The sequence below is a fragment of the Aricia agestis genome, chromosome 1 (genome assembly GCF_905147365.1).
Source record: "Aricia agestis chromosome 1, ilAriAges1.1, whole genome shotgun sequence".
Lineage (NCBI taxonomy): Eukaryota > Metazoa > Arthropoda > Insecta > Lepidoptera > Lycaenidae > Aricia > Aricia agestis.
In genome coordinates, this window is record NC_056406.1 from 15,990,213 (window position 1) to 16,007,668 (window position 17,456).

General features: G+C 38.1%; 1 protein-coding gene across 1 annotated transcript in view; it reads right to left on the minus strand.

The window, feature by feature from the left end:
• Positions 1-479: 479 nt before the first annotated feature.
• LOC121739854 (large neutral amino acids transporter small subunit 2) overlaps positions 480-17,456 on the minus strand; it is a 37,627-nt gene continuing 20,650 nt past the window's right edge. The window contains exons 4-7 of the mRNA XM_042132442.1: positions 16,296-16,437; positions 14,335-14,455; positions 4,423-4,623; positions 480-1,648 (exon numbers count right to left, since the gene is read on the minus strand). Coding sequence (XP_041988376.1) covers positions 1,247-1,648; positions 4,423-4,623; positions 14,335-14,455; positions 16,296-16,437 — 866 coding nt within the window. The 3' untranslated portion in view covers positions 480-1,246. The remainder of the gene's footprint in view (positions 1,649-4,422; positions 4,624-14,334; positions 14,456-16,295; positions 16,438-17,456) is intronic.

Genomic DNA, 17,456 nt, shown 5'->3' on the forward strand with positions numbered 1-17,456 from the left:
AAGCATTTTTGTGGAACAAATCGTTCGACACTCGTCATTTATCCGACACGTTCGATTAACGCCCACGGGTTGGGGCTGCCAGTGCGAGTGCTATGACCATCATTTTCCTTTTTGCCTTTACGTAATTATACCTCTGTAGAACCGCCAGCCTGGTACAAATAACCAAGAATTTTGTGTCACCATCTCCAGGGCTATATGAGTTGTACGACGCTTAATCCTTAGTGCTATAAAAATAAGATTCCAAAGTGATGAGCAGATAGTAGCTGCGACTGTACAGTACTGCGTATATATTTTAATAGTTTATTATATTATGCCATACCATTTTTATAGAGAGAGTGACGTAACTTCGTATTCATTCACATAACTAATTCATTCATAACATTTAAAAAAATATAATATAGGTAAGTATTTTAAATATAAAATACTGATGAAAGTATCAACATATTTCTCAGACAATATATTTGTTTTAATAATTTTCTTAGCCATAAAACTTGTTCCCACTCTTACATTTACTAAATATTAATTAATTTAATAAAATATTATTTTAAAAAATGTAATTTTAAATATTTAAGTAAGCTCCTTGAGAACACTTCCTTTCACATAGATTTTTATACCTACAACAGTTAAAATAACATTGGACCAGGATATGGGTATAAATGAGACCTGTTTAATTTTTTGGGAACTTAGTTATGTTAGCAGGGGACGGTGGGGCCAGATAAGACATAGAGATTAGAGCTTGAGGAATACGAATAGCCAGTAGGTATCTAAAGGTATGGATACTTCATTCTTCATACACTGTTATCCCAGAATTCAAATTGTATACGAACACGAATATTTTACCATAAAATTGTATAAGTAAGTAGCTGTATAGTGTAGATTATAATAACTTGCGACATTGTAAACTGTCAAAAGGTTGTAAAACGAATACCTTTTACTGTGTACATAGGTAAACTTACTGCGTAAACTTTGGATAACAGTAGATCTAGGTATACATCAGATACACGTTTGAATAAATAGAATTCTAGGGCCTACTCGCACAGATCTGGGTTGTCTTTTTCGTACTTCGTATATTTTAAGAAGATAGATGATATTCAATCCAGACCTGAACATGTGGACCTAAATAACCAATCCAATAAATAGACGAATAAGAATATACAATTTCATATAAATTATTAAACAATAACTTATTTAGTCAAAACAATTAGTATCTACAAACAGTCATTTACAAAGCGCCGATAAATACAGTCTACCCCGACATCTTTTCCGACGACTCGACATAGTTACACGAGCACAACTTCTGGAAAAACCTCAGTACACATCCCGAGAGAGCGTTGTAACACTCCGGCTTGCTTTCCCACTTCACACAGGCGTAGTACACTGGAATGCCGGACAAGAGAATGGCCAGGCCGATAGCCGTGTCCATGGGCTTGGTGATGGCCGGTATGATGACCAGGCAGCCAATGGCGATGAGGAATACGAAGGGAATAACGATGTTGACCTTGATAGGGCGAGCCATGTTGGGCCTCGTCCGCCGCAGCCAAAGCATGCCGACTACGGAAGCCCCCACCGACAACCATAGGATCTGCGAGAAGTAGTTGATGAGGTCGAACACGTTGCTCGTTGTGCACATCAGCAGCGAGAAGAAGCACTGGAAATTAAGAAAAACATTTTTGTTTTGCTAATAACAAGTAACAGGCTCTGCTTAAAAAACCAAAAGAGGTTCCTTTTAATCGACGTAATAGATGATCGTAGTTACGAGCAAAATACACGAGAACATAATAATATTTTCTTTCTTTGACTTATTATATCTAGTAGGTAATGTCTTTACTCTATACGCTCTATGTCCTTCTCCGCAGTACGTGATGCAATAGTTTCCTGCCCAGTTTTTTTTAACGAACAAATATTTTATTTTTCCTGTCATGCTGTTATGTATCACACGTCTCTTTTTACCACGTAGTGTTACTGATAGTGACATCTCTCCTGCTCAGGCCTTTTTTTCTCTATTCCGCTAGGTATATTAACTTTATGATCCTCCCCTATTCCCTTCCCTTCCCTACCCTTCCCTATTACTCTATTCCTTCTTAAAAGGCCGTCAACGCACTTGCAGATCTTCTGATGCTGCGAGTGTGTAAAAGATATTAAATTACGAATAGAATGACGTCACATCCAATTCGGAAGTACTACAAAAGCGTTTTCGTCAGTACAAATCCTATTTTCATAAAATCATATTTTCAAATCGACTTTATTTATCAATCATAAGCTTTTATTTGATGATAAGGGTGAAATACGGTTTCCTAGGCCAAGTTCTACTAGAAATATGTATTTGTTCAATGAAATTGAATATAGGTCAAGTAGCCTATTGTACCAAAAAAAAATTGTTACAGATTGTAACCATGGGGCGGGATGACTCTTGGACGATTTGTACCAGTATGGCATTTGGATTTTTGGAAATTATACGATACAATGTGACCATTGTTATATTTGCCATACTTGTAGTAGACGGAAAAAGTAGCGCCATACTTGAAAAACCGTTTGAAATTACGAATAAAATCTTAGGATTTTGAAATAATATTGTTCATATTCGCTGCCTCCCACAGGTATGGCATTATCAGGGTCCTATTTATGACCATACAGGGAACATAAAAAAAGTTTCAGGGTGGTACAAATCGTTTGGTGAAAAAAAAATACACATTTGCAGTGGTATGGCGGCCATTGGGCGCTGTCGGAAAAGTATGGCAAGGTGATTTTCGTGAATGGGTACTCGACGATGATTAGCTATGCAAAAATTAGCCTGGTACAAATGGTTCATTTTTTTTATTAAAATTAACGTATTCGCGTCGGTATGGAGGGCTGTAAACCGCACCCGACAAGTATGGCATTACGCTTTCGCCTACTTACTTTTTTTCGACTATCTGAAAATACAAGCATTTTTGTGGAACAAATCGTTCGACACTCGTTATTTATCCGACACGTTCGATTAACGCCTACGCGTTTGGGCTGCCAGTGCGAGCGCTATGACCATCATTTTCCTTTTTGCCTTTGTAAAACCGCCATACTGGTACAAATGACCAAGAATTTTGTGTCAGTATCTCCAGGTCTATAGGGAAGGGAATGGGGTTGGCGATTGGGCCTCCGGTAAACTCTCTCACTCGGCGAAACACAGCGCAAGCGCTGTTTCACGCCGGTTTTCTGTGAGAACGTGGTATTTCTCCGGTCGAGCCGGTCCATTCGTGCCAAAGCATGGCTCTCCCACGTATGCATTTACTGTTCCTCATTTTCATTTAATCTGCAACTACTGTTCCTCAACATCTGACTGAATAACAACAAGCCAAATATTCGCTGTTCGTAATTAAACACAATTAAACCAGATTAAGGGCCCTTCCATACGACGTTTTTGTACGCGCTGTCGACGCGCGTTTTTATCGCGTTTTGGTAGATATTACAAGTTTTCTTGACGCAAATAAAACGCGCATTTGTTCGATCGATTCAAACGCAAAATGAACGCTAATGAAGCGCGCTTTTAACGCGCGTTTGTATCGATACAGACGCAAGTTGAACGCTATTGAAATGCGCTTTGAACACGCGTTTAAGTATCGATACAAAACGCTGCGACTAAAAGGGGAACGACGGGTGGAGGAGGGGCGCGCGCGGCGTGTTCCACACCGCGGTCCGCGACACGAACGCGATATAAACGCGATACGGGGGCGGTACCACGAAACCGTTTTGAGACTCAAAGAATGCCGCGTCCTACTATAACATACGAGAAATTACGCTGTTAGAGCAGGACGCGGCATTCTCAGCCGATTGTGTGAGTCTCAAAATGGTTTCGTAGTAGGCCTACAGACGCGATACAAGCGCGCGCTTTTAAGGAACGTCCTAGTTGCGTTTGAAAAACGTGCATTTTTATCGATACAAAAATAAGGAACGTGTGTAAAGGTTAAAGCGTGTCGGCTTCCTTGCGTTAGCTGAGCGTTCAACTTGCGTTTGTGTCGATACAAACGCGCGTAAAAAAAACGTCGTGTGGAAGGGGCCTTACATAACTAACATCGAGCACGTCATACATGCCTATCAGCCGTATTAATTTTGCAAAACCCCTGGACGATAGGCCGGTCGTAGCAAGTATGATTTTTTTTATACTTTAGGATAGGTGTTTCCAAAAAGTTTTTACAAAGGTGCGCGGTTACCGGATCGGAATCGGAGCGTACGCAGCGGACAGATTTGTTGCTTCCCATTGATTTTTATCATCTATGGTACTGCGTGCACTGGAGTCTGGAACGTCATTTCTGCGCCTGACAAATTGTAAATGAGGACGCTCCGTCCGCACCGTACGTTCCGATTCCGAACCCGGTGGAGGCACAGCTTAAATCTTAATGTCCTCCTCATTACTAATTATAGTATTATTTTTCCAGGCATGAACCTTACCGTGAATATAAGCGAGGGTATCGGCGTCTGCTTGGTGACGTGGAAGAGCGTGAAGAAGGCGGGCATGTGGCCCTCCTGCGCGCCCGTCGCGAACAGCCGCGCCGACGTGAACAGCACGCCGTTCACGCCGCCGAACGTCGACAGCGCCACGAACACCGGGATCACCCAGCTCCACGACCCGAACAGACGGTCACCGAATATCTACAAATTGTTAAAGCAAATATTATGAGCCTTTCACAAGTTTATGTTAAACTAGGTTAAACTAGATGACGTCCGCAACTCTGTTGCGACAAAACTCGTTTATCGCGCTGGAACCGTACATTTTTCCGGGACAAAAAGTATCCTATGTCCTTTCCCGGGACTCAAAGTATCTCCATGCCAAATTTCACCAAAATCTGTTCAGCGGTTTGGGCGTGAAGAGGAAACAGACAGACAGACACACTTTCGCATTTATAATATTATTAAGTACTCACTTTTGACTCCCTCATAAATCAAAACTATTCATAGTTTTGATTTATGAGGGAGTCAAAAGTGTCTCCAAAATATGGTTCGTGCAATATTACACACGATACTGCTCGCCATTTCTGTTATATACGTACTTGAACTTGACTGGACACTCTACCGCGTGTCTAGATTACCTACTCAGCTGGCCAGCTCCAGTTTCGCCAATCGGAACTAAGTTAGGTGTCTAATCCTAGAACCTAGGTCCTAGAGCATTAGAAATAGTACCTGGATGACCGAGCTTTGCTCGGTATAGCAAACACTCATTGACTTCGTGTTACTTAATAACGCCATCTGCTGGTCGTTAAAACAATTAGTTGCTCACATAACAGTATTATTATTCGCCAATAGATGTCAGGAAGAGTCATATTTTTCAGTTTATCGATTATCGATAAAACACGAATAAAAAGACATTTTCTGAGAATGATTCCTAGCTAGATCGATTTATCGCCCCCGAAACCCCCTATATACTAAATTTCATGAAAATCGTTGGAGCCGATTCCGAGATTCCGAGATATATATATATATATATATATATATATATATATATATATATATATTTAAATCGCCGAAGACTTGTTGCGTCTTTTCAAAGTCGAACCCTATGGCGTCTACCATTTCCAATAACTTTTTAATTGTTATTCGTGCGAATATAGTTACATTGCTGTCATGTGAATTCTATTGTCGACGAGAAATTTTGTTTACGTACGAAAATTAGATATTCAATTTGAAATAATTCTCGCTGGTTTCTTGCTTCCGTTCTCGATGGAAATCATGTGACACATTGTATATTTTTGTATTCGTTCCATGCATTTAATCGTTTTTCCTACATCCATTTAAATGTATGGTTATATTGATACCGTATATTGTACTATATTAATTCCATGCATTCTACTAATTAAATGACTCCTTACTATATTTGAGATTATATCGGTACCGTATATTATTTTTGTATGTACGCCATAAACTGTTGAGTTTGTTGCTTCCTCCTAACCTTATATGTTATATCGATACATACATAGGTACCTATATAATAGATCCCAATAAATTCATTGCGTGATGTGGTCTCTGTCTACCCCAATGAGGGACAGGAGTGACGATATGTATGTATAAATAGAGAATCATCCCTCTTTATGAAGTCGATTAAAATGAAATACTTATTTCTATAACTTGGAGTACATAACAGACATTAAAAACAAGTTATCCCTATATTACATAGATTAATTAAATTTTAAATTATAATTAGGTAAGTCCGCTAGGCTAACTAAAAAATATTAAGGATAATTATGATAGATATGATCATTTTATTTAATGTGAGCGTGTTTCTTCTGAACTTAAGTATGAACACAAAATAAAACAATTGTTTCGGTAGTAGGTATTTTTAAGTTTTATTGTTTAAAATCAAGTAGGTACAATAATAAACCCATAGTCATAATAATCAAAGTGTCGGACAAATCAAATACACCGAAATAGGAACATAAAAGTAATTTAAGAAATTAACAATTTTAAGAACGACCAGTTGAGAGGCTAATTTACTGTGACATTGACTATAGTTAACTTGTGTATGTAAGCAATACTAGTTTTCAATCGTGGCTCTGCCCACGTGACAAGTTGATAAAATTTAACAAATTGAAATTCGTTATTAGCCGTTTAGGCGTTAAAAAAATAAAACAAAAATGCTTAGAAAAATATTAACCTGAAAAATCACATATCAGACATACCCATCAGTACAAAGTCTCAAAAAAAGGCCCTTTAGGCGTCGAAAAGAAAAATAAAAACGTTTAAAAAATTATTAACGTACCTATCAAAAATAAGATAAAACAGTCCAAAATCTCAAAAAATTACATAACTACACAAAAATTACACAACAATATATATACTTTGTTTGTAAATTTAAATTATGGTTATTATCTATAATAGTACCTATTATTTCTGTTTATTTGTTTTGTACAAAAAGAGGACGGTATTTGATTATAATACAAGTTCACAATAATAATATTTTTTTTCGTAAGTAGTTGGTTAACGCGCGCGCGTAAACAAACACGACGCGACGTTGCGTTCTGTGCTGTGATAGTCATAGTCAATCATGGTTGTCGTGATTGATGTAGATCGTTTCGATCGTTTTTTGTATTGTTTATTGTATCTTCTTCTTCCTAGTCGTATCCTCATGGCTGAGGGACGTGACCACCAAAATTTGCTTTTTGGGATAGGGCTCTCCACTTGTCTCTATTTTTGGCCTGATGAAATGCCTCCTGGAACGTGCAGTCAGCAGCCTTGACAATCGCGTCTGTCCATCGTGCAGCCACTCTGCCTCTGCCTCTTTTCCCCTCTAATTGCCCAGCTAGTATGAGACTCTCAAGATTATTAGGCTCCCGGCGGGCTATGTGGCCAAAAAAGGCAAGTGATCGTTGTAGACAAAGCGTGGACAGGCGGGTGGTAATTTTGAGTTGCTGAAGTATAGACGTGTAAGTCCGGTGAGCGGTCCAAGGGATGCCGAGCATTTTACGCCAGCACCACATTTCAAAAGCGTCAATCTTAGCTCGAGTACGTGCTTTTAGTGTCCATGTCTCGGAGGCATATAAAAATATTGAAAAGATTAGGGAACGCATTAGTGTTATTTTTGTGCTACGATAGATGTTCTTATTCTTCCATATCTTTTCTAAGCACCCAACTGCAGATTTAGCCATCTGAGCCCGTCGGACAACCTCCCTCTCGCAGTTACTATTGTTGCTAATCAACGATGCCAGGTAGACAAACTCCTCTACGGGTTGGAGATCTTGTAGTAAGGATGTCTTTTGTATTTGGTTCAGCTTATGGACGTACATCAGTTTGGTTTTATTGCGATTGATTTGAAGGCCAAAGTCTCGACTAATCTTTTCGAGCCGCGCTAGAAGTTCAGCAAGTTTCACTTCGCAAGTACTTATAAGCGTGGTGTCGTCAGCGAACCTTAGGTTGTTGAGAAGGTATCCGTTAATTTTAATACCATCCTCCCAATCTTCCAACACTCGACGCATTATATATTCGCCTACGAGGTTGAACAGCTGTGGAGAGAGGATGCAACCCTGTCTGACACCACGCTCTGTAGCAAACGGCTCTGACAGATCATTGTCTAATCGCACCCTTGATCGACCTTCCAGATAGAGGTTTTGTACCAAAAATATGAGATGATCGGGGACGCCCAACTCTCTCATCACCTCCAGCATTTTGGACCAGACGATGCAGTCAAAGGCCTTAGCGTAATCCACAAAACAGAGTACTATTGGGACATTTAATTCTCTGCTCTTTTCTATCAGCTGACGGATGTTTCGGATTTGTTCTCGGGTACCCCTGCCCTTTACGAATCCCGCCTGCTCTTTGGATATCTGTCTAGTTATATAGTGTGCCAATCTGTTGTTTATAACATGGAGAAGAATCTTACTGGCGTGTGAAATTAGTGAGATGGTCCGATAATTTCCACACTTTTTAGTCGACCCTTTCTTATGTAGTGGTATCACGAGAGATTCTGTCCAATCGTCTGGCCACTGTCCTGTTCTCCATACTTTAAGACATATTGAATGCATTACTCTGATTTCAGACTTACCCAAGCTCTTAAGCACTTGTGCCTGTATACCATCTCCACCGTTTATTTTTTAAATTTATTCACAACAAACATTTATTTTTTAAATTTATTCACCGCAAGCTTTTGTTTTGAGCTTATTTATAGCTGCTTCTACTTCATGGAGAACGATGTCGGGTTCTTTATCTGTAAAATCTAATCTAGTGTCAGGTTCATCAGCGTCATATTTGTATAGGTCTTGGCAGTAGTTCCTCCATCTTGTCATCACTTGTTTCTTGTCTAAAATCAGGTTACCCTTTTCATCTTCTATGTTCCAAGATTTTGATTTTCGTTCCCGTGTGAGAATTTTCACCTTTTGGAATATGTTTCTTGGATGTGGGGTATCAGAGTGTGTTTGTATATCTCTACATATGGAATTGATATATGCATTCTTGTCATGTCTACAGAGACGCTGTACTAGTGAGTCAAGTTCAGAGTATCGCTATTGTTCTTCCTTTGAACGAATTCCTCTAGTCTTTAGAACCTTTCTTTGTGCGATTGCCTCCCAAGTGGTCATCCACTCAGATCTAGGGTGTTTTACTTTCCGTCCATTTGTGATTGTTCTAGTTGTCTCTTCTAATGCGGCCTTAAGCTGATTCCATGATGTATTGGCTGAGTCAAATGGGCAATACGTTTCACTGTCCAGTCGAGTTTGTAGTGTGTCCTCAAAAGCTTTCGCTTCTTGTGTTAGAAGAATATTTTTGGATGGTGGAGGCTTTGAAACTACTTTGAGGCGGACTCTGTATTGAGCTATTAACAGCTGATGGTTGCTGCCACAATCTGCACCCGGAAAAGTTTTGAGAGAGTTATGCACGACTTCCATCTGCTGCTGATTAATATGAAGTCAATCTGATTTTTATGACCTGTTGGCGATCGCCATGTCCATAAGCGTCTTGGATGTTGTTTATATGCCGTGCTAGTTACGAATAGTCCTTTTTCAATGCAAAACTCTAACAACATCTCACCTCGACTGTTGCGGGCTCCTAAGCCGTATTCCCCAATAACATTCCTTAGGTGTTGATCATTATCAGTGTGCCCTATCTTAGCATTAAAGTCTCCCAGGATGATAGTACATTCCTTCTTTGGAAACGCTTTGCAGGTTAATTCTAGCTCGTGGTAAAATTCCTCCATCTCTTCTTCGGTGGCTGCAGTGGTCGGCGCATAGACCTGTACAAAGTTAATTGGGCGTGGATGGGCTGAAATTTTTAAGGATATAATTCTATTGTTGATGGTATTATACCTCAATACCTTGTCTCGTAGCCAGCCACACCACTAAAACTATTGTCTTGCCTGTCAGAGTAGATTAACATATTTCCTTCAGGTGTGATGTGGTATCCGTTATCTTTGACATGGGTCTCACTCAATCCTAGTATAGCCAGATTATAGCGCTCCATCTCCGCTTCAACAACTTCGATTTTTCCTGGCCTTAAAAGTCCACGGACATTCCAGGTTCCTATTGTTATTGCCCTTCCCTTGGGTGTTAGTTTGCTAGAGTAAGATGTTATGTTTCCAACAGTAGCAGAGTTTCTGCAAGCAGCCTGCTGGTTAACTGACCTGCAGCCGGTAGCCAATTTCACACCAGTCGGCCCGGAACCAAGCTGGCGCCGAGCGTTAGTCGGGTCGCATGACATCATATTATCTCTGGTGGCGTTCTTAATCATGGTGGTTTTCTTGGGATTATAGTCGCGGTAGTTTCATGTTGCTTTCCGCGCTAGACTTTTTGAGGGTATTTAGTCCTCAAGGCCACTACTGCCTAGGAGTCAGGTTATCATATCCGCCGCCTAAGACTCGGCGTTGTCACTCGTTTAGCACCACCCGGGGGACACGTGTAGGGTAGTAAAAGGTAATTCCTACGGACGCGAGTAACCACCGCCCCCGTTTATTGTATCAAGTTTGATTAATTTTAAACATTGATTTGATTTGTAATCTAATTTTAATTGCCTGAAATGTAAAATCAGCGATATGCGATCAGTAGTTGGGAAAGGGTCCGGTGGCTTTAACACAGGTTATACTGTAACCTAGCTAAGCTGCTGGTTGCGATCTTAACATTCTAATATAAAAAACCATTGAAAATAAAATAATTTGCATGTTGTAATTGTCTAGATTAAGGTTTTTATGTTATCGAGCTGAATAAAAGTACATTATTATTATTATAAGTATGCCATCACAGTTACTATAAATCTTGTCAAGGGTGTCGATTTATGAATGTAGAAAGTCAACATTTAAAAAAAATCTCAGAACACTGTACAGTGTACAGCCTAGCCCATGACCCGGTAACCACTTGACGTTGAGTTTCGATGCACTTGTTTGGGCTATTTTCTCATAACCGTGGCTTTCTAATAGTGAAAGAAGTTGGTGCAGTAGTCTCGTAACTCGTAAGTTAAATAGTAATAAGCAAACGATTAAATATTTCGTCTCTACAATATTAGTAAGTATAGATATTTAAAAATACATTAGTCCCAACCCAATTCGCAGTCTAAACTCAGTCACTGATGGGCTTTTGTTTAAAATATACAATAGGTAAGTACTTATCAAAGAAAATCATATACGTAGGTATGTAGGTAGGGACATAGTAGTTAATACAATCGATCCAAAATACTTTTAGACAGGTAAGTATATAAACAGTTCAACAACAAACAGGACACTGGACGTCAGGATAATGATCGTAAATTGCATATTTATTTGTAAATAAATATGCTGCACCAGAAAAATGAAGATTTATAAAGCGATTTTATGTTCTTTCGTTTCATAGGTAGATCAAAATTATTTGTAATAATATTGATATTATTCTTGGTCGTTGCACCACAATTAAAACATTTTTTTTGTATTACAAAATGGGTCGACGGCCAAGGCTATTTTATTTTGTCTTTAAAATAGTTTTTAAAATCACTTCTTTTAAAAAAAACGATCTACATCAATCACGACAACCATTGACACGATAATCTAACACTGAAAGAATTTTTCAAATCGGACCAGTAGTTCCTGAGATAAGCGCGTTCAAATAAGCCCTTTCAAATAATTTCCCTCCGTTTTTTCCACATTTTCCTCTATTTCTTCGCTTCTATTATTCTTAGCGTGATAAAATATTGCTTATAGCCTTCCTCGATAAATGGGCTATCTAACACTGAAAGAATTTTTCAAATCGGACTAGTAGTTCCTGAGATTAACGCGTTCAAACAAACAAACAACCTCTTCTGCTTTATAATATTGAAGTGTAGATAACATTTTACTACTTTTCTTACTATTCTACTACTATTTTTCGGAAATGTGTCAAATAACTACCTAATTGTAATATCGACATTGCATCGATTCGATATATTTGTTCCTGTTTTCCTGAAATACAGTTACAGATTTGATCATGATTCTGAATGATCGTCATTATGTTTTTAGGGCTATTCAGGAAAAAGACGTTCAGGAAAATGAGGAATTCACTAAATTCGTTTATAATTAAGTATTGATATAAAGAAAATTATTAAGAACTTAGAAATGTTGCGGGCCTTTATAACTTGGTATAAAAAAAGTAGTGAAAAACAGACAAATGTTGGCACACATCGAGAAATGTAAATGACGTCTTATTTGGAAATTTTTGTAGAACGTATTTCAAAGAGAGAGAGAGAGCATAAAACGAAGACCTCTATCCACACCAAAGCACTGCGATCAAATAAAGTGAGCCAGCAGATTTTATCGCAAAATAGGTTTCAACCCGTCACGTTGAGTATATCGGCAAGGCATTCAAAACAAACAATGCGCAGGACAATGACGCGAATTTTATGAACATTTTAAAAATATAATTTTTAGTTATTTAATGTAAGTTGATGTGTTATTTGTTGGTATCGGATTCTTCTCTTCTTTATCTTCAAATTAACATTAAATTTTTAATCCTTTCTAGCTCATTTTTTTATAAATAATAAATTGTAAGCGGCAGTATCGAAACGACACGCAAAAATTTCATAATTTGGTACTTTTTTTTATAATAACTTTTGAAATATTAACTCTACTTTCAAATAGTTTTAGCAGCATTTTTGTAAGTTAATTAGACATTGAAATGTGTAATGTTACATCAAATTTACGAAGGCGTTGTGAACCCAACTTTGAAGACATGAATTTAGTCTCTCTCAAATATTCGCCCCACTACACAATATTTATACCACAAGCGTCATTACGTCCGCGCTGGCCGGCAAAAAATATAAACAAAAACATGTCCTTGCATGTCGCGTGCGAACTCCGCCCCCTCGCCTCTGTCACCCCCGCGTCTCCTCTGGGACGATGTCGTTTTGTGGGACGTAATTAAATCACACATTAGAATTGATAAAAACTTTATTATATACAGGAATCCACATTATCGGCGTGTTATACGTAAACAAAGTATCGAATATACGCCACCGATATACGGCGCACAGTAGCGACCTCCAAAATTCGCGCGCCAAATAGCGGAACTAAGAAATACGCCGAAAAGCACTCCGGTGACAAAACAACGTCCATGCCAATATTTCACCCAGCCATTGTACTAACCTTAACACTACTTCTGGATGAATTTGAGAGATGGTCAATCTTGCGTCCGTATACAGGATGCAACAAGTCAGTCGGACGCAATATCATCGGTAAAAACCGCCATGTAGGACGCAATATCAACTCCGGGGTGGAAATATATATATATATATATATATATATATATATATATATATATATATATATATATATATATATATATATATATATATATATATATATATATATATATATATATATATACAAGAATTGCTCGTTTAAAGATATAAGATGAGGTATAAAGTGCCAACGCCAAAACGAAACTAAACTAAGAATTGAAAATCATGAGACAGCTGGAGCACTGAAATATGTACTTAATATATACCTACCTACTTATATTTTCAGGAAGTAGGCAACTTTAGTAATAATAGATAATGAATTGTGTATTGCAATTATTCGAATCAAGGTGATATCTCATGTAAGCTAGCTAAGGTCAGTAATGAGCGCTTTTTGTAGCCTCGACCTTGTTTTACTTATCTCATGAAGCCCACACAATATCAATGGTCTTAAATGAATATGGTATCTATAATAAACATTAAAGATATCCAGAACAATAATCCATTGTTACATTCCATGCTTACCCTAGAATTTAATAAAGGCTATAGGTATAGAAGGCAAAAATAATCGTTAATCCATACTAATGTTATAAATGCGAAAGTGTGTCTGTCTGTCTGTCTGTCTGTCTGTCTGTCTGTCTGTCTGTCTGTCTGTTACCTCTTCACGCTCAAACCGCTGAACCGATTTTGCTGAAATTTGGCATGGAGATACGTTGAGTCCCGGGAAAGGACATAGGATGCTTTTTATCCCGGAAAAATGTACGGTGTCCGCGCGATAACCGAATTTTGGCGCAACGGAGTTGCGGGCGTCATCTAGTAGATAATATGTGTCAATAGGGCAATTATTTATTAATACCTAGGGTTAAAAACCATGAAAATCGTGTAACGTACTTTATGGATGGTCCCTACTTACTAATATATTCTAAAACAGAAGCCTCAAGAGGCTTAAAAGCTGATAAGTGATAATCTAACAGCAGAATGCTGATTGCTGTTCCCGCAACCGAATTATGATGATGGCGTTCACCACTGTATCAATGTAACAACACTAAATTTCACCATTGTGATAAATGCCGGATAGACTTATCTGACAGACGAAGTATGGAGTATCTGTCTGATAACTTGTGGATAGCCTATTCCGTATCCGGCACTTACCAGGAAGTGGAGAAACAGCCCCTAATTCTTAAAAAAAATAATACCTATCTACCTACTCACCGCGGCAATGGCCGTGTTGTTCATCTCGACTTTGGTGACGACTGCGAAGTAGGCGAGGTTGGCCATCACGTAAATTGTCGTCACCATCGGCATAGCGATCCAAATCGCCCGGGGCAAATTCCTGGAACATTCCAAGGCGCCTTTATTAAATTCCACACATTTATTGTGTCGTAAAAATGAGCTTGTGTGTGTGTGTTTTTTTTTAATGAATTAAGGGGGCAAACGAGCAAACTGGTCACCTGATGGAAAGCAACTTCCGTCGCCCATGGACACTCGCAACATCAGAAGAGCTGCAGGTGCGTTGCCGGCATTTTAAGAGAGAAAAGGGGAGGATAAGGAAGGGAATAGGGTAGGGGATTGGGCCTCTGGTAAATTCACTCACTCGGCGAAACACAGCGCAACTCGCAAGCGCTGTTTCACGCCGGTTTTCTGTGAGCCCGTGGTATTTCTCCGGTCGAGCCAGCCCATTCGTGCCGAAACATGGCTCTACCACTTATAAATGTGTTTTGTTTGTCTGATATAGATATTGGATACGTCGCAGAAGATATTACAGTTATTACAATTGACACCTTAAAACTTGTTCTTAACAGTTAAAATGTGAATAAGGTCAAATTTCATTCGGATTAAATGACTTTAGTTTACATTAATAATAGCCATTAAACGGTTAAAATATAATAACAGTATGTAAGAGACAAGAAGCATAAACAGACAATGGGAGAAGTCATACGAAAATTGTAGAGACCCCTCATCTCATTAAGTAAGTGGGTACGGGCTTCGGAACCGCCACACGAGAATTGATAAGGCTTTCATGAATAATGGATGCAATGAATGGAGTGAGTATTATACGAAACGCTCTTTTATCTTTTGTTTGACTTGCAATTCTAATTTCTATTCACATCATCTACAGCTGATGAATATTTTTCGACACTTTGAGAAAATATTCGCAATTGGATTGAAAACTCGCTAAATATTTTAAATATTATTGGGACAATGAATATAAAATATTGCTCAATTTACATTTTTATAGAGTAAAATATTTTTATTGTTCGTTATTTTATTTGCGTGTAATCTAGGTCGGCTTCTTCTAAAGAAGATTAATTTCCCTTTGATCTGAAAGACAAACCCATTTTCTATCGAGTGGGCAGCGGGAGTCTGTTTGGAAAACTCTCCAGGGAGCTTGTTTCCAACGATTGGAAAGCTTTCATTGCTTTTCTTTTTTATTACATTATTCATTCCAATCTTACTTCAATTTAATGTATATGTTTCAAGATATTATATTGACAAGTGTTTTAAGAACACGTTAAACAAATATTAATATAGCTCTACATTTCGCAATTCCATCTAATGGCCCATCACACATTCCCACCAATTCCAACAATTCCATTCCCAGCAATCTAAAGTAGCTGAAGACAGCTCTGTCTTGAGGGTGATGACTTTTATTATTATATTGATTACGTACTCTTAGTTTTACTAATAGTGAACCTACTAAACGAGTACGATCGTGACAATTCTGCAGCAAATTGATTTCGTTACGGCAGAATCACGTCGTTGAAGTTTGCAATGTTTAGTTCGTGCTACAATTCGATTGATCTTATTGGAGATTACTAATATTTTTGTAACTATGTGTGATGATAATATTATTGACTTTGGTAAAAGCAATTTTAGCATTTAGCGTTCGCAAAGAGCTTGGGAGCCTCGAGAGACTCATCTTCTGCAGTTTATATTTATATCATGGATATAATAATATTCTAGATGTAGTGATGGAAATGTAATACATAAAATAGAGTATAGACTCTAGAAACTTCTTCGATTAGTTGGAAATTAAAAGTTGAAGATTCAATTGGTCAATTCCTAGCACCGCGAGCGGCGAGCGTTTATTGGATGTCGCGCGATGAAGTTTTCGAATCCAAGTCGAATTGCATATTGTGAATCAGGGCCCTGGCCAAGTTACGCCAACTTACTTGTAAGGATCCTGCAGCTCCTCTGTGACGAAGTTGAGGTAGTTCCAGCCGCCGAACGCGAAGAGGCCGTTGTAGAAGGCGAGCGCCACGGTGCCCGCGCTGTACTGACCTTCGAACGGCCGCTGCAGGTTCTCCGTGTGACCTTGAAATACCATACACATATTTTATGCCCATTCAGAGCAAGTTCGTTTTAGAGATTGTATGAGAACAGTTATGATTTATGTTATGGGGATGAAAGCCTCAAGTGAACTTTTAACTTTTTCTTTTGAATAAACAGATGCAAGATAAGAGATGGCCCAAAGAAGGAAGTGTATCAATAATTCGTAGTCACTACGTCTGTGCTTATTGTTCACGGAGCTAAATATTTTACTGGTAAGATAAGTATATAAAAAGATACTTAAAATTATAATATAATTCTGAACCTATAAGTACTTACTTAGTTTTAAAAGGTTCAGACTTAAGTTAATTAAAATATCAATCATGATTCATGGGTCTGAACTCTCAAGCTAGCAGGATTCTTCAAAATGTATTCATTATGCTTATATAAGTACTTTATTCTTCGCCGCACATTAGCGATATCATGATGAGGCTCGTTACCTCAATGAATCCAGTGAATGAACTCATCAGACGATTGCATATTGATGGCATACCTATTTATAAAAGATGTGTGTTTATTTATAAAGTACCTATAATTTGATAAGTTCTCGTAAATAATAATACCCAAACCATTTTAAAGCCCTCTTTCTACTATTTTACATGATCTTAGGATCAGCATTCAGCTTAGGAGCTGTTGTTCATTAAGGAAAATAACACGGACAAAAACTTTTAACATTGATTGATTATGTGTATTAGAATTAAGTTATGGTACGTGTTTATTATTTATGTTCTAAATCTTCTAATGATCGTTTCTGACGTAAACTAATGAAGCAGCTGTTATCTTACGTTGCACACGTACCCTACATACATTGTTAATAGGGTCACAGAAAATACTTGACAGCTTGTTTCTAAGTTAATTTATACACGTCATGCTCTAGTTACGTAGATATCAATAATTATTAGCTATTGCCTATTACATAATTAATAATTATACTTATCTCTATCTTAAGCAAATACATGTCATTTCACGAAACTAAATATCAACGAATGCCGCCCATGAATCCG